The sequence below is a fragment of the Perca fluviatilis genome, chromosome 1, assembly GCF_010015445.1.
Source record: "Perca fluviatilis chromosome 1, GENO_Pfluv_1.0, whole genome shotgun sequence".
Classification (NCBI taxonomy): domain Eukaryota; kingdom Metazoa; phylum Chordata; class Actinopteri; order Perciformes; family Percidae; genus Perca; species Perca fluviatilis.
Window position 1 is genome coordinate 24,958,434 of NC_053112.1, and position 26,009 is coordinate 24,984,442.

A 26,009-nucleotide genomic window follows, 5' to 3' on the forward strand; every position below is an offset into this window, starting at 1 on the left:
CTAAAACAGAAACCAGGTGAAAAGAGAATCTACAGCAGTGAGAGAGAGCTGTGCAGTACAACAACAATATGGTGTTTTTTGAAAATTAAACCATGTAAACCTATTCTGGTACAACCTTAAAATACAGTTATGAACCTGAAAATGAGCATAATATGGGCGCTTTAATGGGTTCTGCCATTAGGAGAAGAAATAGTGGAAATAACTTTGGAGTTTTAGATTAACTTATTTGACCTGACTCTTGCAATGTGGCTTTAGGTTGGGTTTTGCAATGAAAATAAAAACATACATTAAATGTATCACTTGTTCTTTGCCCCAACCCTAACATGAGTCATTTTAGGATAACAAATCCAATGTGGGCACACAACAATAAATGGACCGCAACATATCGACTACTTCTTCATCCCCAGCTTGAATAAAATAGGCTATTGAAGATTAAATCCAGTTTTCAACCCCAAGCAGCACTTTAGAGGCATGGGACAGTTGACAAATGCCTCATTGAGTTAAATTATACTTTATGTAGCTGATACTGATTAGATTTAAAAAGGCCCTTGTCAACTGCATTACCAGTTGTTACCTGCAAGATTGACTTTTGACATCCTGTTGTTTCTAATCTCCTAGGATGTGGAGGAGTGGAACATTGGCCACCTGAACTCTATCTTGGATGTTATCGAGGAGGACTGTGGTGTATCTATCCAGGGAGTTAACACTCCATATCTATACTTTGGCATGTGGAAGACCACCTTCTCCTGGCACACTGAAGATATGGACCTGTACAGCATCAACTACCTCCACTTTGGAGAGCCCAAATCCTGGTTAGTGTGGGACAGGGATTTAGGTGCAGGGGGTAAACACAAAGAAGCAACATAATGTAGATTCACAATGCCACAAATACAGCCTAAAAAATGATCATATAACCTCTGTGTTATTAGCACTAGCTGTACAATTAGTGCCTTACTTTTATGTAACATCCACTTTCTTTTCTGTGGGTACCGGTGATGCTTGTTGCTATGCATACCCTTCATTGCTATAACCACTAAAAGTTAACTACAGTTAATTGGACTTATTGGAGGTCCTATCTGTGTGGCATTTTTCATCTTCCCTTCCCTTGTGTTAAAAATGGAAGTAAGCCTTACTGCTTTTTTTGGCTTTCACGACAGAGCTGTCATTTCAAATGGCAACAGTCAAATCAAATAAAAACATTGCTTGTTTAGTAAAGATGTGTGCACAGGCAGCTAGAATGATAAGAGTATTTAGCCTACCATTAGCCAACTCAGTATTTCTATATGTGGTGCATACTTGTGTACAACATTCCCATTTAAGGATCTATTCATTTTATTTATATGGTGTCTTGTAAAGACTGGCTTATTCTGATCCTGTTAATTGTTTGGTGCGACATGTTAAGGAGTATACAGTATAGTATGTCTGGAAAAGATTCGCAGATGGAGATTCGTGTCCTTTTCATAATGCATGTCTATATATTTGCATCAGGGCTGCAAAGTCCATTGTTATCACTCTCCATTCAGATCTGTCATTATAAAAGTGGATTTAAATGGTGAATTACATTATACTTTCATATAGATCTCATTCAATTAACCCACCCATTCTGTTGCATACGGCCCTAGGGTTTTGTTCCCTTAGTGCTTGTTTGCACACTGATGAGGTGGTTACCTACATAAGTGACTATACTTTTGAGACTCCAAATACTAGAGGGAATAGAAAAGGTACAACATATGCAGCAGTAGGGACATCCAGGGAGGGAGTGTGTGTGGAGCTTTGTTATTCTCTAAAGGCGTAAGCATATGGTTGGATTTCTTGTCTGTACAGTGGAACAAGGGAAATTGAATATGTAACCAGTCAACCATATACTATACATTGTTTCTGTAAATTAACCTCAAACACTATAACACCGATTACCACTGTAAACTAAGTGCCTACTATGAGTGGTACAGTAGTTTTTCTACTACTACAACTTGATGCTGTGTACACTGATGGTATTTGATTTCGTGTATTTATACTGGTGGAGGGGGGAGTGTTGGCAGGATAAATAGTATGTTGCCTCATTCGGGGACGTGGTATCCCAGGGAACGTCAAACCTTTTTTTTTTTTTTTTTTTTTTTTCTAGATTTGGGGTGGTCTTAAGGACAGATTTAGTGGATTTTCTCTGGAAAAGGGAATATAAGTTCTGTTGTAATTTACTTTATAGACTGGGACCATCATCAATTTGTAGTGTAATAAGTATACAGTGACTGCACACATAATTTACTAACTAAGAAAAGTGGATTTAGTGTTAAGTTACTCTTTAAGCGAGACATGGCAAGAACAGTGAAGATGAGATTGAAATGAAAAGCCCAGATGGTAGATTTTGAGGTTTAGATATATTTCCCTACTTTAAGGTTTAATAGAACAATACTGTATTGACCAGAGTACATATTGCACAGGTCTAATTTTCAAAGTGCTTGCATTCTTTAATAGAAGAGGAGCTGGGTTTTAAGGAGGTTCAGGTTAAAATAAAAAAGTGAAAGAAGAGGTGAGGAATGCAGGTAGATCAAAATGGAGTTTGATTTTTATTTCTTTGTCAGCTTGGCTTTCTCCATTTCTCTCTCCCTCTTGCCCTGGAGGGAGTTCTGCTCATTAGAGCAGTGAGCCCTGTAACCCACAGGGATCAGTGTCCCAGCCAGACAGTCTCTCTCTCTCTCACACACACACACACACACACACACACACACACACACACACACACACACACACACACACACACACACACACACACACACACACACACACACACACACACACACACACACACACAGGCGTACACTCTTTCAACTTGCTGCTATTTTGACATCTTTTCCCTGGAGGGGAGAGGCTTAAAGATGCACCTCTCTCAACTCTTCTCAATCCCCTACCCCCTCCAACTCCCCATGTCACCTCCACCTGAGTTTGCCTCTCCTCATCCTGTCTGTCCCTGCTCTGTTAAGCTGACAGGTGATATGATGATAGAAATGCCACAGACCTGAAGGCGGATGGTGCTAAGTCAATTGGAATGCCTAGTCAAACCTTAAGGGAATTCTGTCACACTCCCTAGGTTTCTCACCAGGATTTTTGGGAATAGTTTAAATTCAGATTGCGGAGAAAATTAAGAAAAAACACATTGTTAAAGATTGTGTCACAGTGTGGCAAAAAATGCAAAGTAAGGTCAAAATAAGATCCACCCTTAATTCAAATGCAATCAGAGATGAAAATAGGCTCCATATTCTGAATGCAGTGTTACAGAGACAAAGACCAAATATATTAAATGTCCTAGAAGAAAAAGCAAATTGCAGGTTATTAGAGGGTTTCTATGGTACATTTGAATATACATTTACGATAAGGGATAACAACATTTCTGTGTTATCATTTTGATTTGTTACAAATGGTACACTGCTGGAAAAAGGTTCATCAGCCTACTTGCAATTATTTAATTATCCACCACTTGATGGCAGTCTTGATATTGTAAAGGCTTTGCTTGAAAACTTGTCTGCAACAATTACAATGTATACAGTATAGGCATAATGACCAATACAGGCTCAGAATTTCACATACACAGTCAAAATAATTATGTCTGCTCCATATCTGTCTGTTTTCACTAACAGGTATGCAATCCCCCCTGAGCATGGGAAGAGACTTGAGCGTCTGGCTACAGGTAAAAAAAAATTATTCATATTCTCTTTGTATTCTCTATATAAATGGAGGCGGGGGAGGTAATTAAATAAAAATTAAATAACTACTGCAGCATACAGAAGCAGGTCTACATTTAACAACAAAGTACAGCACATAAAACTGCAATGAGAGGGCACACGAGGTAATGGCAAAGCTACAGATACAGCATGCTAATGAGCTCTGGCGACAAACGTGCAAAAACTGCTACTAGTAGAGATGCAAATGCTAAATGTATTGACAAACCACTTTAGAAAACTCCATACTGTAAGGCATTAGTAGACTCAATGAACTGTAATGCATATGATAACCTTTACAACTAAATAATTGTTGATGTGTTTTTAGTGTAATGTAGAATTGCATGTGCCAAGTTGTTAGAGACAGCCATCCAGTTAACCGAGGTAAAATGATGAGACAGTAATCTGCAACTAAGCTTCTTAAAAAAGAAATTGACTATAAATTGTTTGTCATTTATCAGGTAAAAATGCAAAACTTCTTGGTTACATATTCTCAAATTAATCTGTTTTACTCAGTTGTAAATTGAATATTTAAAAAAAAGATATCTTAATCATCAGCCCTAATGGGGGGAAAAAAAGAATCACTGACTACGTTTACAAGCTGTCAATTTTGGGGTTATGGTTGGGTTAAGGTCACTATTCGGGTTTCTGAAACATTCGGAATAACCCGTTTATGCGTGAGCAGAGAGAGTTACTCCTGTATACATGGCATTTGTAATCAAATGGCAATATCCCAACGTGACGTAGGCACGGTTAAGCGTCTGGACGTACCCTACGGACAACCTTAAGACGCTCACCACTTTTCGGTCACCTTCTTATAAATCTCACTATCTCGGTACTTTCTGCCGTCAACAAAAGACATTATATTTATGGTTTTCACCACACTAATAAAGAAATTGGTTTCCTCCTCCGGCTCAAAAGTGTGGTGCTGTACTGCGTCTGCCATGTTTACCTCGCCGTGTGTGTGTGTGTGTGTGTGTGTTGTGTGTGTGTTGTGTGTGTGTGTGTGTGTGTGTGTTGTGTGTGTGTGTGTGTGTGCGTGTGTGTGCGGCGTACATGACCCAAAATTTCGGGTTAGAAAGGGGGAAGCCAGGTAGCCGGTTGGTTTTAAAACCCGAATATGGATACCTTCGGGTTTTGCCGGTGTTTACATGGCCGTGCGCGACCGGGTTATTGCTAATATTCCGGTTTTGAACGGGTTATTGGCTGCATGTAAACGTAGTCACTGTAGTCTGTAAAGTTATCTCTAAAATGTTATAGCAGAAAATCCACCACTCGCATAGCTTTTTTTAGTCAGGCTTTTTATTCATTATGTTTTTTGGCTGGCTTACACTCTACGTTAATGGTATGTGTGTTTATGTGCATATTTTTGTCAGGTTTCTTTCCTAACAGCTTTAAGGGGTGTGAGGCTTTTCTTCGTCACAAGATGACTCTAATCTCCCCTTCCATACTGAAGAAGTATGGCATCCCCTTTGATAAGGTACGCTCTCAGCCCCTTCTAAAAAATTTGGTCAGGCCGCTTCTTCTTGTCTTTTATACTCCCTTTATATATCAACTCTCTGGAAACAGCTTTTTTTGCCAGTGAAATCAGCAGTGCTCGTTTTGACTGATTGCAGAAATCTAAAGTGGCTTATTTGAATGATTTTGTTATTTTCCTTGCCAATTTTTGAAAAACAAAAGGACAGTTCATTGTTTTCTCATCTCTTCTTAGAAACCAATCTTTCGCCTTATGTCCTTCTCCCTCCCTATCGTAAATTGCCAGATTACCCAGGAAGCTGGAGAGTTCATGATTACTTTCCCTTATGGCTACCATGCTGGCTTCAATCATGGCTTCAACTGTGCGGAGTCCACCAACTTTGCCACTGTGCGCTGGATAGACTATGGCAAAGTAGCCACACAGGTAACAACCAGTTGAGAATCTTGCTTTAAACTGTGCACCACTTCATGTTTTTGGAAAGTCTAACAAAGAAATGTCTCAGATTTGATTCCAGTTAATTTTATGGTAAACAGTCATGACCATACAGTATCAAATAGATTATAATTTTGCCTTAAAAATGACCACCGCAAGGCCTCTCTATGCTTTTCTAATGCATAGACTATATTTGTCTTTCCTCTAGTGCACCTGTAGCAAGGACATGGTAAAGATATCCATGGAACCCTTTGTGAAACGTTTTCAACCTGACCGGTACCCTAACTGGATGGTGGGCAAAGATTCTGCACCTCTTGACCACATACTTGCCACTCCCAGTACAACACCGGAGCTGCAGAGCTGGTTGCAGAGGAGGCGCAAGAACAAACCTACTAATAAAGGGTACTCGGACAGTGTTTCTTCTGTTTTCTATGCCAAGAGAGTTGTCAACTGCAGCTACTGGTGCTAGTGGGCTTTAATCTGGAGTCGTGCTGATTGTATATTTATGGTATAAGTTATTTTTACTATAACTGTATTATAGTAAAAATAATTTATATTAATGTTAATAAACATTCATTTTGTAATAGCAAAAGAACATTTATTTAAAATAAAATTGCATTTCCTATGCAACATTTGGAGATGCATCAGGTTATGATGATGAACTCTGCCTGTGATGGTGGCCCTGGGGCATTTGCTAGTGACCTTATGTATGTGGCCAGAAATATATAACAGCTGCAAAAGCCAAATGCCATTGTCTCTTAAGTCCCAAAATTTATACATTTGCGTTGATTGATTTTCAGTGTTAATCAGGGTTTTCTAAAGCTCTTTGATCTCTCTCTCCCTTCTTACAGCAGCACCCACTCTCGTATGCGTTCCAAGCGCCTCAGAACCACTAAGGAGCCTATTGGCCTGGATGGCAGCTCAACATTGACCAGCAGCAAGAGGAAAGGCCTGGGTGGTCCACCTGGGCCCAAGGTGCGACGGTCTGTGGCAGGGACAAGCTGTAGGGAAGACGAGGAGAAAGAGAAGAAAAAGGAAGTAGAGTCAAAGCACAACCAGAATCAAAACTCTGCGCAGCTTTCTGGTACGAGACAGTAGTGAGTGTATGTGCGTGCATGATTGAAACCTATTTTTTTATATTTCGAAAATTTCTCTCAACTGAGATCTATGAAAATATTTTTACAGTCCTTGTTTACTTGATAGTACATATTATCTATCCTTTCCTCCTTAACAGGTCCTTGCAGACAGATGTGTGTGGTCAAGGTAAATCGCGTAGCGAGTAATAGTTTGGGATTTTTGAATAAGGAACCATCCCATAACTCTCATTGCAGCCCCATTCCCTCCCCTTCTTCACCAGTGAAGAATGACCTAAAGGCAGAGATGGTCACTCATATTGACCCTCAACACCTCTCAGGGTCAGGGGTCACAAGCAAGACTCCCGAAGGACTCAGACAATGGCCTGAGGATACCCAGATGCATCAGGGAATTAATGAGCCAAGGTGTTGCTCTCCCGAACAACAAGACCTCTCACCTTCTCAGGACTGCTCTATCAGGTTCCCTCCCCTGGAGAATAACAAACTCAGTTCATCTTCCCACACAACAAGCACTGCTGCTGAGACCGAGATGAGCTTGTGTCCCTCTGACTGTGAAGCTCAGACATCTAGTTCCTCATGTAGAGAAGACACTTTAAGCCGAACACCAAACGCTGACCGTAGCATGGACACGGGTACTGAAAATAACACTAACAACATTGCTAAAGCAGAGAAAATAGACACAGTTGTTGATACAAAACATATCAATCCACACACCACTACAGAGCTTTATTATCTCAAAACTGAGCCAGCAGAGGGGGGTAGTCGCACATCATGTGGCTCATTCTCCCTTTCAGGACACAATTGTAGTTTGGAAAAAAACAGCACTGAGGAAAATCTTTTCCCTCCTTTGCTACAGAGGAATGCAGTGGATATGCCACAACTCACTCCAGAGACAGCAGATAAGGTTGGGATCTGCCCTTTGCCACCTGTACTGATCCAAGAGATGCCCTCCCTCACCCCGGCTGTTTATGGGCTAACAAACGTCCCAAAAGCTAGATCGTGCAGTCACCAGGTTGCACCTGTACTTCAGCGGGAGACGCCAACCAGCTCTCTGTCCTTACATGGAGCCAAACAGGAAGAGAGCGAACATGACTTCATGATGTCAGAAGAACCTCTTACTGTAGAACATGCCAACAAGTGGCATTTAGATTATCCATATAATTGTGATCGGGCAGCAGTGTCTGGTTTAGAAGGAAACACAGCTCATTTAACTACCAATGCTATGCACAAAATAACATCTGGTGGTGTCCACGAAATGCTAATAATGCCAGGAATTGCTGCAGAAAAGGATCATACAAAGCTGGAAAATATGACTACTGGACAGACTGATGCTTCCCATTGCCAGCTAGTTCATAGTGCTTCACCTCAAACACAGCAGCAATACAGCTTAGAGTTAACAAGTAAAGATTATAAGGACCCAGCTCAAAGGGACAGTGCATTTAGTCTGAGCAGTTGTGGCTCTGTTTTAACTGGTACCTCAAACAATAATCCCCCAACCCCTTCCCCTCCATTATGCACTCAAAGTGGCAGTCACTCAGCATTACAACTCCACCACCACACTACATACTCTCCTTCGCATTGTACTTCTGAGAACCCATACATGGAGCCCAAACCTTTTTCCAGCAGCATCTGGAAAAACTTAAATTCCCAGGGTCCTGCTGTACTCATCCAGAGTCTGCACCCAGAACTCCCTTCGGACTTTACCCATGACCCCCTACCTTACACCATGTGGACTGAACCTCAGTGCAAAGAAGTCACAGACCTGGAGGACCCAGAGCAAGACCTCCGTGAGTCGGAGAACCAGGAGGAGGAAGGTGGGCCTCTCACTTGGGCACAGCTCGAGCCCACCTCGCTTGTTTCAGTCAGTGCTGTTGAGCCCCTGGGGCTTTGTGGAGATTATGAGCTGCACAGAGGGGAAGCAGATGGGTCTGAAGCCCTTTCCTTGTGCAGGGAGCTGGGGAGACAAAGGGAGGCAGAGGAGAGTCTACACTCAGATGTTGCTGTTTCACCTTTTGGGATGGAAGGAGGAGAACAGGATGGGGTGTCTGATATGGAAGAAGGGGGATCTGATGGTGAAGAGGCTGAGCAGCAAAGTAGTGCCAAGGGAGAAAGCAGCAGTGACTCATCTGATGATGAGGAGGAAGAAGAAGAAGAGGAGCAAAATGATACGAGTAACTGCGAGTGTGATGAATCGGGCCTGGAACCTGGGGAGGTTTGTGCCGTGAGTGCTCTTTTACACAAGATCATATACATTCAGTCTTATGCTCAATTTTTAATAAGTAGAGATAGTTTGCACTCTAATGCCTTTCAATAATACGTGTTTATGCCAGTACCCTGCCCTGTCAGTGAGGAGGACCACTAAGAGCTGGCGTCACCCACTCAGAAAACCTACTGCAAGGGCTGTATCCACTGCTGTCAAACAACAGACTGCCAGTGACGATGGTGAGCACACGCACACGCGCATGCGCACACTTCATTGGTATCACAAAGGTTTAGCCTTAAAACATTCACACAGTGACACATGCTGTGAGCCAAAAGCCCTGCTCATTTTAATAAAAACCCAGGGACATTTCCTGTTGTGGTTGGTGCTGCCTAGTGGTTTGCACCAGGCCAGAAACCATGATCCGTTGACTTTATACAGTTGCCATAAATTGCCAATTTTCAGCATACTTAAAGCATGGCATTTTCTTTGTTAAAAGGTAGTTAAGCTAGCAATAAAATAAGCTCAGGAGAAATATAATTTACTTTGTTGAAAATCCTGAAACTTTTACTGTAAATAGTAAGTAATGTCAGATAACATTTGTGTTCTCCCACAGCATAGCTTTTTATAACCATTGAACCATTCCACTCTGCGGTTCCTTCTTCCCGTCCTCATTTTTCACATTTTATGTCCCCCCCCCCCCCATGATTCGTCTGACGTCAATGCACACATAAACCAAACCGATTTTAACTCTCAGGCCTACCACAGTAAAATGACCTAGTGATAGATACTCTATTTGTTTTCATGGTTTTAACAGGGTGGGTGATGGGGCTCTCAATTAACAACTATTAATGCACATATACACACACAGTCACATTCATTATCTCCATGGTTGTGAAAAAGGATGAATAATTCAGAAGGCATTTTAGTTGTTTATCCCTGAGTATGAAATGACCACGAAATGACCATGGCTGTGAGAAGCCTATTTTATGGTGATGAGAGCTCTTAATCATTTATGTAATCGTAACAGACAGGCTTCTATTCATTGAACATGTTTTACAAGTCACAGGAGGAAATTGTCACCACTGTGGATGGATTATATCTGATTTTGCAGAAGTTTATTAATACCACTGAAGTAAAATGTGAGAGTGATGCATACTATATTTTTGACATTCAGGGCACACAATGGTTTCAGATTCAGAACAGGCCTAATTAACCATCAACCAGACAGGAGATATGTGCTCTGTATTGCATGAATCCAACCAGTTACAGTAAATAGATAAGTGATTGCAAGATTGTGAGGCTTTATTTTGTCTCTTCTTAGAGCCCCCTGAAGCAAGCCTGGCAGAGGAGGAGGAGCAGGAAATGGAGGTGTGGGCGAAGCCCCTCATCTACCTATGGCAGAACAGGAAGAGCTGCTTCACAGCAGAGAGGGAGTACAATGCTCATGCTGCCACCATGCAGCCATACTGTGCTGTGTGCACACTCTTCATGCCCTATTATCAGGTAAGATGGTGCCCAAGCATAAACACCAACTAAGATATGATTGTATCCCCTAGCCACTGAGCTGAAGATGGAGGAATCAATACTAGCAGATCACGGATAGTTATGACTTTCACTCCTTAGCCCCACAGGATTTATTTCTCCCAGTGAGGTGGGGTCTTTTCAATTTTACCTGCGCTGGTCAGTTACCTACTTTTTTTCAGTAAATTCACAGGTCTTTCCTTCATTTAAGTCCAGTCTGGAGAACTTTTAAAGTTGTATCTGTTTTTATGAATCAAGCTGTTTTAGTGTATTGTACTAACTGAGTTTCATCAGCTCAGTGCACAGTGTGATAACTAGAAAAAAAGAATCTTGCTAACCTTATAGATCACTCTGTAACATCAGTCAACTCATACAACGGTGGAGTAAAGACACCGCAAGCTAATTAAATGGGCTGTTGTAATGTCATGTTAGTGGTGATTCTGTCTTTGCTGGTCTACCTTTTTGTTATAGCCAAACTGATTTGATGTGCAGAGAGATGTATAAGTTTATAAAATACCTTTTTTTTTTTGGGAGGGAAAAACAAAAAAAAACAAAAAAAAATTACAGAAAAATTTTTGGACACACTTTCTCATTCAATGCGTTTCCTTTTTATTTTCATTACTATTTACATTGTAGATTCTCACTGAAGGCATCAAAACTATGAATGAACACATATGGAATTATGTACTGAATTATGTATGTATTAAAAAGTGGGAAATAATAACGTGTCTTATATTTTAGATTCTTCAAAGTAGCCCCCCTTTGCTTTTTTATTAATAAGGGACAAAATTCCACTAATTAACCCTGACAAAGCACACCTGTGAAGTGAAAACCATTTCAGGTGACTACCTCATGAAGCTCATTGAGAGAACACCAAGGGTTTGCAGAGTTATCAAAAAAGCAAAGGGTGGCTACTTTGAGGAATCTAAAATATAAGACATGTTTTCATTTCTTATCTTTTTTAGTTAAGTACATAATTCCATATGTGTTCATTCATAATTGTGATGCCTTCAGTGAGAATCTACAATGTAAATAGTCATGAAAATAAAGAAACCCATTGAATGAGAAGGTGTGTCCAAACTTTTGTACTGTAAGTAGTGTGCAACTGTCTGTCTAAATAATTAAGTTACAGCTAAATAATTACCGGGGACTAACCATACTATTACTGAAAATAATACTAAGCCTGCTGGTGATAAACATCACATGGTTTTCCTGCAGCTTATCATTGCCTTATTACAGAACCACCTGCTGTAATTTTCCACTGGCTAAAATGCCACCCAGAATGCCAACTCTAATTATGAAGGGGAAATATTTTATTACCCACCTCCCTCTGTAATATTAAGGCAAATACAACAAACCACTCCAGACAGTCACTGACAAGATGGTTGGGGGTTAGTGACAGTCAAACGTGGGGTATACTCGCCGCAGCCGACCTGTCGAGCGCCAGTGTGATGTCATGGGAGAGCCGTAACCCTTTATACTTGCGCGTGATGGTCGCGACACTAGTTGCAGTCTTCTCCTGAACAGAGGTGGCCCTAATGAGGAAAGGCTACCGACTTTGCTATTTCTACGGACGAGAAGAAGAAGAAAAAGGTAAACGACGTCGATGCTTTGATTTGATTCGATGACCTACTTCGTCGGATCAAGCCTTTTATTCGCCATAAAAGAACTCCTCTTAACCCAGTAAGTTTACAAGAGAGACTTGCAATCACTCTGAGAGTCCTGGCATCTGGTTTCCCTCGAGCTCGTTCATGCTTCCTGTTTCCGCTTTGTCGTGCACCGCTGAAAAAAAATAGTGGCGCGCCAGCGAGATCAACATCGCGAGCTTGGCTGCAGCGACTGTAAAACGGCCCTTAGTCAGTTAGTTATGACAGTTACGGAAACATGGGGGGAGGGGCGAGCTTGCTCTGATTTGTTTGAAATTTGGAATGTCAACAGAAGTAAACATGCAGGAACTCATAGTGCACCTTTTTAAGAATAACATAAAAATCACACAATTTTTTTTTTTTTGTTAGGTTGAAGACAAAACAGAGGACAATACACCTATCGTAGCTAAGGATACCTCCAAATCCTCATCTCCAATGGAGGGCCCCACACATCCCTTTAGAGGTCTGAGAAGGACCAGGCCCCTGGTCCCAGAGATCTGCTTTTCTTTCCGGGAGCAGAACTACCCCCCAACTCCCACAAACCCTCTTCTGCAGGAAGATGGCACCTCCCCTCTGCTCTACTGCCAGGGCTGTTGCCTGCAAGTTCATGCAAGTACGTATGCACAAGGAAAGAGAAATGTGTAAATGTGAGAGAGAGGGTGTGATGAATCCTAAGGTTGATACTGGTGTTTTAAGTATAGTTTCGAAACTTTTATAGCATCTATTTACCTACCTCACAAAGCCACATTGTTTCTGCATTTTTGTTTTTTTTTTTTTATGTCATTGTGAGAGGGTCAGTGGGTTCGAGTCCTGACTCCGTCTCAATGTTCCACCCCCTCTCTGTTTCCCTTTCTCCCCCTCTCTCTGTGGTTTGGAGTATTTTATTTCCCTCGTCAGCCGAATGAGGGTGAATCCTTGTTTTCACCACACATACTTCCTGGCCAAAACCCCCAAGCCAGTGCAACAAGGCCTCACACACACTTTTAAAAACCCCTGGAGCATTTCTGTTCCCCTGGACACAGACTGTACATTATCTCAATCCCCCATTCACACACGTTCACAGACAATCCAGTCTATCCCAATCCATACACATTTTGCCAATATCTTAAGCTTTCAGCCGGTCTTCTGTGCGCCAGTGACGATGGTGGACACACACACACACACACACACACACACACACACACACACACACACACACACACACACACACACACACACACACACACACACACACACACACACACACACACACACACACACACACCCCTTTAAAATGACATTGCTTCTCCCAGTCAGTTTCAATCATACTTTTCTGCCAGTAGTGTTGATTCCACCTCAGTTTTTACTCGGGAGGGTCTAGGTTTTGTGTATATACTGTGTGTGCTTAACTGCTGTACTCTGTAAGTACTAGGTAGGTACACATGCATTTTCTTGCTTTGTATGAGTGTTAAGGTACAGTAGGGTAGAGTGGGAGTAGGAGCTGAAATGTATGTCATTTGACACTGATGAAAACCAACAATAAGTGCAAGTTGATGCTGCTTTCCCCCTGTACTGTTGTTCGAACTCGGGAAAGGAAAGAGAAGTGAGCTTAGATTTTATGTTTGGTGTGGTGATTGATAGTGGGGGGAAAAGAACGGAGACATACACACACATAAACCGACTTTAAGTGTTTCTTACAAATAACAATTCCCCCCAGCTTACGTGTTTAAAACATCTAGGAATGGAATTTAACCAGCTGTCAGCTTTGAAAAGAATCTCACTTGTCTTACATTTAAATTCACTCATTTTTATTGTTGGAGGCCACCAGCATTTTTATTTTTATGAAACATTTCTGCTATTCTGCCACACCCAGGACACAGACCTAAACAAAACAATATTTACTCAAAGTGCTGGTTTATACTACTGTGTATGTTTTGTGGTGTCTGTCAGCCATGTAATCTGGGTTACAAAGAGCTAGCTGCATCAGTGTCTGAAACAAAAGCTGGCTGTCGTACGGAGTGCTATTTGATACACAGATGAATACACAAACAGACGCGTTTATAAACAGACGCATAGATCAACGCCTAGCTCCTGTGTTGTCTGCATCTCTTGCTCAACCACAACTGTTCCCTTCACACACACACACACACACACACACACACACACACACACACACACACACACACACACACACACAGACACACATACCATAGAGCTCTCAATTTCCACTTACTGTGCATTTCTGCATTAACAACCCCATCTTTTCGTTGGAAATCTGTGGAAACAATGTGGACGTGGCATTTAAAACCATGCCACCAGGTTAGAGTAAAGTGGTTTAGCAGTATTTGAGTGTGAAGATTTTAATTTTTACATAGTTGTATCTTTGCCCCTAATTTTCAGTAATCACTTCCTCCTTTAGGTTGCTACGGTGTTGCCACAGATGATGTCAGCGAACAGTGGTCGTGTGATCGCTGTACAGAAGGAAGCTTTACAGCAGTAAGACGATTTTTCTCCTTGTTTGATGTCACTTTTCCTTTAGTCTGGCATTGCCAGACCTATCTCCACAGCACTGTGTCAGCGCTCGAGTAAAGTCTGGCTACAATGCTTATCTATTGTGGGATAAGGGGTAAAAACGCTCTTGCTCATTTTTGTATTTCTTTCAACCATTCGCAATTTTTCTGGGCGGTGCTAAGCCAGAGCAGCAATTTGTCCTTGCAAAACTAGATAGCTGAGATAGGGGGATAGCAGAAGGGGAGGGACCGATGTCAGGCTTTATCCCAGCACTGTACATCCGGTAAGATGGACTACTTTTTTGACAATGGTGTTTTAGATGGAGTGTAATTATATGCACATTACTTGTAGGTGCAAGGCTGTTGGGAAAACGGCACTGATAAAAAGAGCAACACTTGCACAATGACTCTGAACAACCTTTTGATCCTAGTTGAAGATCCAATTGGAAATCTCATTCCTTCTAAATAAATTTGTGTTTGTGTGTTTTGGAGTCAACAACGACAATCTTAACAAATGTAAGCATGGGTAAGGATATTGGTGAGTGTAAGAAAAAATATCTGCTTTCTCTCTTATTCACTTGTCTCTTTGTTTTCTCAGGAATGCTGTCTCTGTAACCTCAGAGGTGGAGCTCTGAAGAAAACCCAAAACGACAAGTGAGACAGGCTTTTGTTCTGTGATTAGCTCTGCATACTCATCTCTGATCTCCAGAGCTCAGACAAATAAATTGTCTGTGCATCTTAATCATCATCATGTATTAATTTGTTTTTGTGTGTGTGTATATAGATGGGCCCACATGATGTGTGCAGTGGCACTGCCAGAGGCAAGGTTTAGCGATGAAGCCAAGAGAAGTCTCATCGACACCAGTAGGATCCCCATGCAGCGATATAAACTGGTGAGTAGACACACACAACACACACACACACACACACACACCACACACACACACACACACACACACACACACACACACACACACACACACAGAGTGCTGGAATTCCCCAGGTCCTTGAGAACTGGCTAGGTCTAATTAATGAAGTGTTCACAGTTCTAATTAACAATGTGAGACGAACATGCCCGCAATCAAAGCTAGATAATTAACCACTGGTGGGTGGGTGTGGGGTGTTTGTTATTTTTTTTTTTTTTTTTTTTTTTTTTTTTTTTTTTAAAATTTTTCTTTTTTTTTTGTTGTTTTTTTGTGTTTGTTTTTGTTTTTGGAGGTGGGGTGTTTTTTTGCCGCCCTTCCTATTTTTTCCCTATTTTAGCTTATGCTGCAGATTATATTATATAATAAAGAAGGGGGTTTTTTGAAATTATAAATTGGTATGGTGGCACCATGATGGCTCAGCTGAAAGCGCAGTGTTGTTACATCCTAACGCAAAATGGATGTGATAAGGATTGCAAATGAAAACGTTTTAAAAATGCCTATATGATTGCTTAGAGCACAGATTGGGACTCCCTAAAACACAATTTGCATTAGTATCAGTTTGCCATCAAGGTATTATAAATGTAATGTCAGTTCCCAGCCTATTAGGTCCACCTAGCTAAAACTGTTTTAGAGAGTTGTTGATTCAACTTTATGGTCATTTTGGAGGACGCAGTTTGTGGGGCTTTTCAACTGTATAACATCAACTGTATTACATTATACTGAAAGGTCTTTCTAGTATTCAGTCAACCCTCATTGACAAGGGGCGCCATGGTGGCCTAGGGGTAAAACGTTGAACCCCAACGTCCCCTGTTTGTGTTTGGTCGAGGATCTTTGTTGCATGTCGTTCCCTCCTTTCACATTCTCATTTCCTGTTATCGCTCTACTTTCAACTATCAAATAAAGGAATACAAAAACCCAACCTTTTTTATTGATAAAAATTGAGTGGACAATAATTATTATCAATATTAGAAACCCCTCCAAGTATAAAGCAATACTATAGAGTTGAATTTAGCAAGGTGTCCCTCCATAAACTGGCAACTGAGTTTATAGAGGCTTCAACATTGTACTACCAATGTCATACTCCACCATAATGGAACCAACCAATCGTGGTTCCTACATGAGTGCCTTCCCGAAAATAGTTGAAGGGATACTACTGCACAGACCCTGAATGGGACACTAACTTTGTGGACACGGGGACATTACCCACAGCACAGGGTCATTTTTATATGGATATGGTTCAAATCTGCTCAGACCACATTGAAATTAAGCTCATTTGGATATGAAAGCACAGGCCACAAAGTGTCAGTATTCATATCCACGGGCCAAAATTTGAACAAAATGAAAATTATAGTCCAGACTGGAAAGGGCGGGACTCTCATAAAAAGCCTGTGACATTAGCCTGATGATGGCCAAAATGTTTCAGATCTTGTAATGATCCCAATCCGTTTTTTGAGGAAACTGTGCTTCCTTCCTTTAGCTGTTAGATGCAGTTAGGTTTGTCACAGTACCAATCTTAGTTTGACACCACAGATTATTACACCATTTCTCACATTGCAGCTGAAAGCACTTGCTTTGATAAATAAGTTCATACAGTTTCTTCCCTTTTGGAAGATGTATCTGATCTGAAGATATTGCTAAGATGGCAACCTTCATGATGACAGAAAATCTTCATTTTCTGTTACCAATTTTTTACTAATTAACATGCTGATGCAAGCACTATTTGGATGAAAGCATGCTTCAGTTGATGATAAAAACAGATGAGCCTCTTTAAAACAACCTCTTTGACTTCTAAATTTAGGTAAAAATATGTTTAAAAAAAACTTACAGAATGCTTGAACAAATAAGCATTTTCACACATACTGTAGTGTTTTTTTTTTTTTTAAACACAGATTTGATCTTAATTGATATTTAAATTGAGTCAGATTATGGATGGTATTCCGTTGTCTTTAGTCCACTTCATCATTTGTGTGTTTGCTCCGTGAACCACGTGTTTGTATTGGACCCATTGCCCCCTCAGCAGGCCAGTACATTTATAATTTACCATCACACGCACACACATACACATTAATTATTTACTGTGGGAATGTTCTTAACGCATGGCTCAACACAGGAACCCAAATACAACCTAGAGAAGGCACAGGCATGGGGAAAAGTTGGTTAGGTTCACACATAAACAAACTCGCACACACATAAATATGTCAACGTGGTTTTATGGTTGTTGTAATATCACACAAACAGTTTTTTCCCACCAATAAATGTACATAAATACTCACACACACACACACACACACACACACACACACACACACACACACACACACACACACACACACACACACAGAGAGGGTGTGTTGCACGCCAGTCAGAATGAATCTTGTCATGCTGGCCTCAATAGGTGGACGAGACAGTCAAGCCAGTTCATCTGCTGTCCACAATGGAGAAAATATGGAAAAAGGCTGTATTAAATGTAGGCCAAGTTAGTCACCAAGAAAAGCACTATGTAAAAGTCCCTCAGTCCAGAAATGGAGGAGCTGTGAAGCAATAGATGCTCCAGTATTAAGGTACCCATTTTCATCACCCTTACTAAATTAAGTATTGCCTTTTAGGTTTAAAGAGGACTTCTCTGAGAGTCTCTCAGTACACAATACCTCCTGATCCTCAACTGATATCTGAATTAAATAGGCTAAGCTGGTAATTGTAAAGGTAAAGCCAGCCAGCCCCGCCATAGAGGTTAAATGTAATTAATGCTGTCTAGGTAAAGTAATTAGATCAGCTATTGATTTTTCAAAGAAATTAACAAAGGACACTTATTTCAGAGGCTTAGCTGATAAGGACAGAGACTTTAAGAAAAGTTTTGTATTGGCACAGCATCACTTTTTTTTTTTTTTATTATCTTTTTGGGCATTTTAAGGCCTTTTTATTTTCACAGGACAGATGAAGACATGAAAGGGGAGAGAGAGGGGGAATGACATGCAGCAAAGGGTTGGAGTCGAACCCGCAGCCGCTGCGTCGAGGAGTAATCCTCTACGATGGGGAGAACAAGTATTTGATACACTGCCGATTTTGCAGGTTTTCCTACTTATAAAGCATGTAGAGGTCTGTAATTTTTATCATAGGTACACTTCAACTATGAGAGACAGAATCTAAAACAAAGATCCTGAAAATCACATTGTATGATTTTTAAATAATTAATTTGCATTTTATTGCATGACATAAGTATTTGATCACCTACCAACCAGAAGAATTCCGTCTCTCACAGACCTGTTAGTTTTTCTTTAAGAAGCTCTCCTGTTCTCCACTCATTACCTGTATTAACTTCACCTGTTTGAAATCGTTACCTGTATAAAAGACACCTGTCCACACACTCAATCAGACTCCAACCTCTCCACAATGGCCAAGACCAGAGAGCTGTGTAAGGACATCAGGGATAAAATTATAGACCTGCACAAGGCTGGGATGGGCTACAGGGCAATAGGCAAGCATCTTGGTGAGAAGGCAACAACTGTTGGCGCAATTATTAGAAAATGGAAGAAGTTCAAGATGAGTCTCCCTCGGTCTGGGGCTCCATGCAAGATCTCACCTCCTGGGGCATCAATGATCATGAGGAAGGTGAGGCATCAGCCCAGAACTACACGGCAGGACCTGGTCAATGACCTGCAGAGAGCTGGGACCACAGTCTCAAAGAAAACAATTAGTAACGCACTACGCCGTCATGGATTAAAATCCTGCAGCGCACCCAAGGTCCCCCTGCTCAAGCCAGCACATGTCCAGGCCCGTCTGAAGTTTGCCAATGACCATCTGGATGATCCAGAGGAGGAATGGGAGAAGGTCATGTGGTCTGATGAGACAAAAATAGAGCTTTTTGGTCTAAACTCCACTCGCCGTGTTTGGAGGAAGAAGGATGAGTACAACCACAAGAACACCATTCCAACCGTGAAGCATGGAGGTGGAAACATCATTCTTTGGGGATGCTTTTCTACAAAGGGGACAGGACGACTGCACCGTATTGAGGGGAGGATGGATGGGGCAAGTATCGGGAGATCTTGGCCAACAACCTCCTTCCCTAAGTAAGAGCATTGAAGATAGGTCGTGGCTGGGTCTACCAGCATGACAACCAATTCAAACGCTATTGCAGAACCAAGGCAAGCTGAGAGTCTGAAGTCCACAGTGCCCAGTGTCTTCCTGAGGACTGACCAGAATTGAAACATTAGGAATCGCCAAAGCAGACATTCTGATTATAAATAAATATTATGTCATGCAATAAAATGCAAATTAATTACTTAAAAATCATACAATGTGATTTTCTGGATTTTTGTTTTAGATTCCATCACTCACAGTTGAAGAGTACCCATGATAAAAATTACAGACTTCTACATGCTTTGTAAGTGGGAAAACCTGCAAAATCGGCAGTGTATCAAATACTTGTTCTCACCACTGTATATGTGTGCGCCTGCTCTACCAACTGAGCTAACCCGGCCACAGCATCACCTTCTTATCCACCTATCAAATGCTGTGCTCTATTTCCTGGGGCAATGGCTATTTTCCATTATGTGTACCAGGAAATTAAAACATCTTAAGGTCCTTTTTTTATTTAATTTTTTTTTTTTTTATTTATTTCGAACATACATACACCCAACACATACATTAGGAACGCACATTAGGAGACACTCGTACAGTTTCAGTTCTAACATATAATCGTGCCCTCACCTCCCATCTTCGAATATTTCGTCTTTCTTAAAAGGAGGGAACATGAGCAACATGTAGCAATGAGTACATACCTTTTACTGTCAACTATACTGCAATAGGTGTAAAAATGCAGCTAAAGTGAAGAAAACAAAGATGTGACATTATCTGTATTACTGGTAACCATCTTTGATCAAACCTGTCTGACTTGAGCTGCAACTTCTCTGTGATTTTCTCCATGATGAACACACTTTTTACCCTTTCTCTCCATTCAGTTATACTGGGAGGCTGTGGCTTCAATCAAGAAGCTGTAATTGTTTTCTTTGCTTTTAAGATCATTTTTAAAATATATCTCCATACTCTCACACATGCTGTTTTGACACATGTTCTTCCATGGATATGATAAGATAGTGATACAGTTTGACAGTTTACATGTCATCATACACTTTTTTTTTTTTTTTTTTTATATATATAAACAGGCTAGACTTCATATTTACAAACCAGGTAATTCCCACTTGCTCTCACTTACCGCTGAGGCATATCCTCTAAGGAGTTTGTCTATATATATATAGGCATATTATCTGCCAGTATGTATGGATATTTCAGTATGGATTCCCAGGAATTAGATTAATGAATACATTTCCTTCAAAGAGATGTGAAAAGTTACCACAAGAAAGAGGAAGGCAGGGAAGCGAAATGAAAAAGAGTGTAGATGGATGTTTTATTAGGAGAGTGGAGTGAAATGGAGTGAGATGGGAGGGATGCAAAAGGGGTGAAAGAGGAATGGGGAGCGAGTAGGATTATAATGGGAGGATGTCGTCATTCTTTCCCTTTAGTGGGACAGCCGAGGATTTGTGGGAGAGGGGAGATGCCACAGTAGAGGAAATAGACTTGATGGGCTGTTTGGTGCAGAAAACCGAGGGATCTTCTTAAAAATTTAGGTGCGAGTGTGTTTGTGCATGGATGCATGGCAGCGTTTGTGCGTAGGGTGTGTATGTGTATTATGCCCTTCATTGTGCAGTTGTGTACCCTTCACAGACTTCAAATGGGGAAAAAGAAATACCTCAACATAGAAGTTGCAGCACTGGTTTGTTGTAGAAACCTCAAATAATGTCATCTGATTGGTCTTATTTGAGCGTTTCCTTGTATTGTAGCAGTGAAATAACATGTTTCTGTTGACTGTTACAATTGGGGTCTCTCGCCCTTATTCTCTCGTATCTATGTTTTGTTTACACCACTGTATCCAATAACAGCGCATTGAACCGATTTTACAGATGTTTATTTGGAGCACATCATTGTTTTAAATGATGGTAGAGGTTATGGCACAACTGAGCAATGATTCACTTAGAGGCCTGTTGTCTTTAATTTGCTGCTGTTTTTCTTGAGCCCATATTCAAAGTCTCTCGTGGAAATACAGATTTAAAATGTTTTTGTTTTTTTCCCCAACCCGAATAAGGTCAGGTTTTCTCCAATGCAATAAAGGCACTCAAAGACAGTTGGTTTAATGTAGATTGCAATGGAAGATGACAGGACAGATTGGAAGGAAGGAGAAGATTGACCGAAGGTCTCATGCTCACTTTGAGTGTTGTTTTGTTTAGCTAAATTTGACTTCCTCAACCTGCCCTAAATGTCTGTAAACAACAGAATGTATTATTCATCATTTACATATAACTCAAGTTACTCTTTTTATCAAAACTTATCAAAAAACTTGAATTGGTATTGTCCAACAAGGACTGCCTGTTTTCCTGGTTTGGTGTCCATCATATTGTGTCTGACCAGTTGCTGATACGGGACTGGCAAGATGCAAAAAAACAAAACAACCTAAGGGTGTGGCGGGTAATATCCTATATTTTTCTCATTGTCCACAAATCCCACGAAAAGACCAAAAGCAACGATTAATTGATCACATTAACAGGAACAACAAAGATATCGCTATCCTCTGTGCCATAATTCTCCATTGTTGTACAGAAACTATTAGAAACGCATAAGTAAGTCACAATGTTGAACTGAGTGACATGTTTCTTCATTATGTGGAACATGGGCACTGTAGTTTGTTTTATTCAATCCCACGTACCTGCCCTGCTGCTGCAAAATACTCACAGCTGGAAATAGTCCCCAACAAATGCACTATTTACTCCTGTTTGTGTAACGTTAGGTGTAAACTACAGTGCCCAGCTGTTTAAGGAAATTATTTTTTATTATTATTTTTTTTTTAAATTAACTATATATTTGTGGCCTGTTTGTATGGACTTGGGGCAGAGTGCTTGTTTGATCTTAATAAAAAAGAGAGAATAAAGCCAGCCTTGTCCTTTTTCAAGAATTTGGATGCAGCTGGCTTTCGTAAGGCAGTGGTTCGTGTTGACAGTTTGCTCTGGTCTGTGTTTACAGAAGTGCATCTATTGTCGTAAGCGCTGTTCGGGGAAGCGGCAGGGAGGTGCGTGTATCCAGTGCTCATGTGGCCGGTGTCCCACCTCCTTTCATGTGACCTGTGCCCATGCTGCCGGTGTAATCATGGAGCCTGATGATTGGCCATATGTCGTGTCAATCACCTGCCATAGACATCAATCACGGAGTTCGTCAGCTGTAAGTTATAGGACAGGTGTTCCCTAGAGCTGTTATGAAGCAGGTTTTGCTCAGTTAGAATGGACATGGCAATGTGATTGCACTGAGACAACTACCAAACCTTTATGTATTCCGTAAAAGATTATTAAACAGGGATAATTGGTTCTAGACATCTGATGATTGGTGTTACTCCCATGCAGTGCAGTAGAAGTGGGCATGTGAATGTTGGCCGCATTTTTCCAAATGTAAGTAGAATTTAAAGGTGCAGTGGTGGCTTAGTGTAGTAATATTAATGGAATTTATTTAGAAAAGATATGATGATATAAAAACTATTACTTCATTGTTCATGCTTGGAATGCAGGAAAAATTAGACTCAAAATGATCTGCTTTAAACAAAACAACGCATTTTCTCACTTACCCTTGATGGTATCTAGCCATGCAAATAGTGGCTATTTCTTCAGTAGAAAGAAGTTGTAAGGAAAACTGTCCACATGGAGTTCTGAGTAACCTGTTTCTGAAAGGACATGTTGCTGTTGAATTTTCTTGTATGCCATTTTTCAAAGCTGTATTGGGGTGGTGGCACATGGACAAATAAAACCCAAACTATCTGCATGGCTAGATGCCACTTAATAGAAGTAAAACATTTATTTTTAAAGTTTTAGTTTGAAGTGATACTATATCGACTGTCAGACAGTAGTCTAATTGCTGCTCTGTCTCTACTAGAAGCAGCGAGCGTGCCAAGCGTCCATCTCACTGGGTCAGACTGTGATCTCCAAACACAAGAACTTGCGCTACTACAGCTCAAAGGTCACCCAGATTACCTCCCAGATGTTCTACGAGGTCATGTTCGATGACGGCTCCTTCTCAAACGATACCTACCCTGAGGATATAGTGGTGAGAATATGTTTAATTAGAAACGCGCTCAAGAGGTCACCTCCCAGTTGTACGAGGTCATATCAGATATTAAAACCCGCTCCTTTGAAAGGAGCTTGCTTTTTTTCCAAGGAGGATTATTGGTGCTCAAAAGGTCATTGCAGTTGCCAGTTAGCTCAGTTGGTAGAGCGGGTGTGACTGGGTGTGCTTTCTTATCCAATAAAGGCAGGAACTGTAACCTAGAAATCTAGACACACCCTAGCAGCAGCAAATTACATGTGCAGACAGGGTCAGTCTAGCAACTCTCCGTTGCCTTGCGAGCTGGAAAAAAATTATTCTGGTCGGGCCAATCACATCGTGTATTGAGTCGGTGGGCGGGCTTAACATAAGGACGGCAGAATTGCGACGGTTCCGTGTGAATTCCCTGCTACTTGAAAACAAAGAAGATGGCTGCTGGTGAACAGTAGTCTTTCAAATTGGCCGCGACTCTGGAAACTTGGAGTTAAGCACTGAAGTCATTCTTAAAAAAGGAAGACGCGTTTGGAGGTTTACCAACCGAATACGGCAAGAGTTGAATCTATCAACTAGCGTTGCTCTGGTTGGCTATGAGTGCAGAGGGAATTTGAAAGACAACCGTTTATCCCGCCCCTCGGTTTGAGCCCTGCCAATGGTGAGTTCCCAGACCCAACATCTTGATGTGGGTCTGGCTTGTCAGGCTAGCAGAAATGCCCCCCCCCCCCAAAAAAAAATAAAAAGCTCATTGCATGAGGGATTACATATGAGCTTGTTTAAATATCTTACCGTAAGGTGTGCACCTGCAAAACCAATGTGATCAAGAGTCATTTTGAATTATTTCCCCCACTATAAACCTTTCTCCAATTTAAAATGAAACAACATGGATTTCTGAAAAGGCCATGGCCATCATGGGGCTGCTGGGTTGTCATGGCGGTGCGCAGATGCGCCGACAGTATTGTTATTACTTAGAATTCATCATGGGGGCGGCACAAACTACGCACTATAGCTTTAACTACCTAAAACTAAAAAGAGCTCTTTTCAACATTAAACCATTCACTCTGACTTTTCATTTTGACACACACTCTTGCCCAGACCAACCACTATTCTCTTGTATCTTTAGAGCAGAGATTGTATGAACTTGGGTCCTCCTGAAGTGGGGGAAGCTGTTCAAGTGAAGTGGCCTGATGGGCTGTTCTACGGTGCCAAATACCTGGGATCCAATGTATCCTACATGTATCAGGTACAGACACAACATGTACTGCACTAAAGACGTACACAATCATGACAAATGGTAAACATGAGAGAACGAGAGAGACATATGACCCGGTTTCACAGATTTAATCGCCTTTCTGTGAATGTTAAATTGTAAGCTCAGTTGTGGGTCAAAGCGAGACAGCAGTAAACTTCTTGAACTCCCTCAACATCAGAATCATCGTGACTCATCTGACGTCGTCAAGGTCCCCAGGTCCATGTATGTAGAGGTGGAGAGAGAGAGGAAAAAAAGAGGACACAGAGATTGAGGGAGGTGCTGAAGTCATGGCGAGGAGGAGTGGAGATGAGATGGAAGATGATAGGTCGATGATAAGATAGGAAGCAAAAGCTATGCAGACCGAGTGCTTGATGGGTAGAGAAAAGAGAGATGGTGAGAGCGAAAAGAGGAGGATGAGAAGAAGGTGACAATCTGCATTATTCAAACTCACTGAAATATTCACCAAGCCAAGTCATGCGGCTTCCACTTAAAAGCTTTATTTAGTTGAGTTGGGCGTCAACCATTAGTTATGCACAAATGCACCTGTGACGCACACACTCTGTTTAAGATGGGTCAGATTTTTAGAAAAATAAAGCTGAAAAGGAACTTTCCATTGTTAAGGTGTGTTTAGGTATGAAATAGTTTCAGGCTGTGATTTAATTCAAGATCTACGTACACAGTGATCTACACAAACTTGAGTTTCTTGAGCAGAAAACATTTTGCAAGCAGAGGTAACATTAAAAGGCTTTTCTTTTATCAATCACACTGCATAGTCACATCTGTTTGTTTCATCATTTACACCAGAAAAATGCTGATGCAAGAGAAAGCTGTTGCTTTGTAATTTATGATGACATCAATTCTGGTTTCAAGATTACGGTCTTTGATGATAGAGACCTGATACGTACTATTATAATAGACAATGCTATATTTGAACTATCACCACAAAGATCACTGCATTACCTTTGACGGATATTCATGTCTAGCATATTTTAGGAGATTTAACTGCAAATATATAGATTAAATTTAGGAGTTTGAAAAGAACCAAGTGGAAATTCTACCCTTAGGTTTGTGTGTACATGAGTGAAAAAGAGGCAAATTGTAAAGCACTTTGGATAAATCCACTCCA

At 41.0% G+C, this 26,009-nt stretch overlaps 1 protein-coding gene across 13 annotated transcripts in view; it reads left to right on the forward strand.

Moving 5' to 3' along the window:
- The window catches only part of kdm4c (lysine (K)-specific demethylase 4C), a 32,371-nt gene that overhangs the window by 5,023 nt on the left and 1,339 nt on the right, over nt 1-26,009 (forward strand). For 3 of the 13 annotated variants that reach the window (XM_039802612.1, XM_039802621.1, XM_039802657.1), the window contains 16 exons: nt 619-812; nt 3,633-3,682; nt 5,090-5,193; nt 5,476-5,613; nt 5,831-6,024; nt 6,474-6,706; nt 6,857-8,937; nt 9,047-9,158; nt 10,241-10,422; nt 12,456-12,699; nt 14,485-14,561; nt 15,174-15,229; nt 15,360-15,468; nt 22,573-22,767; nt 23,470-23,640; nt 24,755-24,874. In XM_039802612.1, the coding sequence (XP_039658546.1) occupies nt 619-812; nt 3,633-3,682; nt 5,090-5,193; nt 5,476-5,613; nt 5,831-6,024; nt 6,474-6,706; nt 6,857-8,937; nt 9,047-9,158; nt 10,241-10,422; nt 12,456-12,699; nt 14,485-14,561; nt 15,174-15,229; nt 15,360-15,468; nt 22,573-22,767; nt 23,470-23,640; nt 24,755-24,874 (4,260 nt within the window). The remainder of the gene's footprint in view (nt 1-618; nt 813-3,632; nt 3,683-5,089; nt 5,194-5,475; nt 5,614-5,830; nt 6,025-6,473; nt 6,707-6,856; nt 8,938-9,046; nt 9,159-10,240; nt 10,423-12,455; nt 12,700-14,484; nt 14,562-15,173; nt 15,230-15,359; nt 15,469-22,572; nt 22,768-23,469; nt 23,641-24,754; nt 24,875-26,009) is intronic. The other 10 variants (XM_039802666.1, XM_039802675.1, XM_039802711.1 and 7 more) reach the window with 8 other exon arrangements.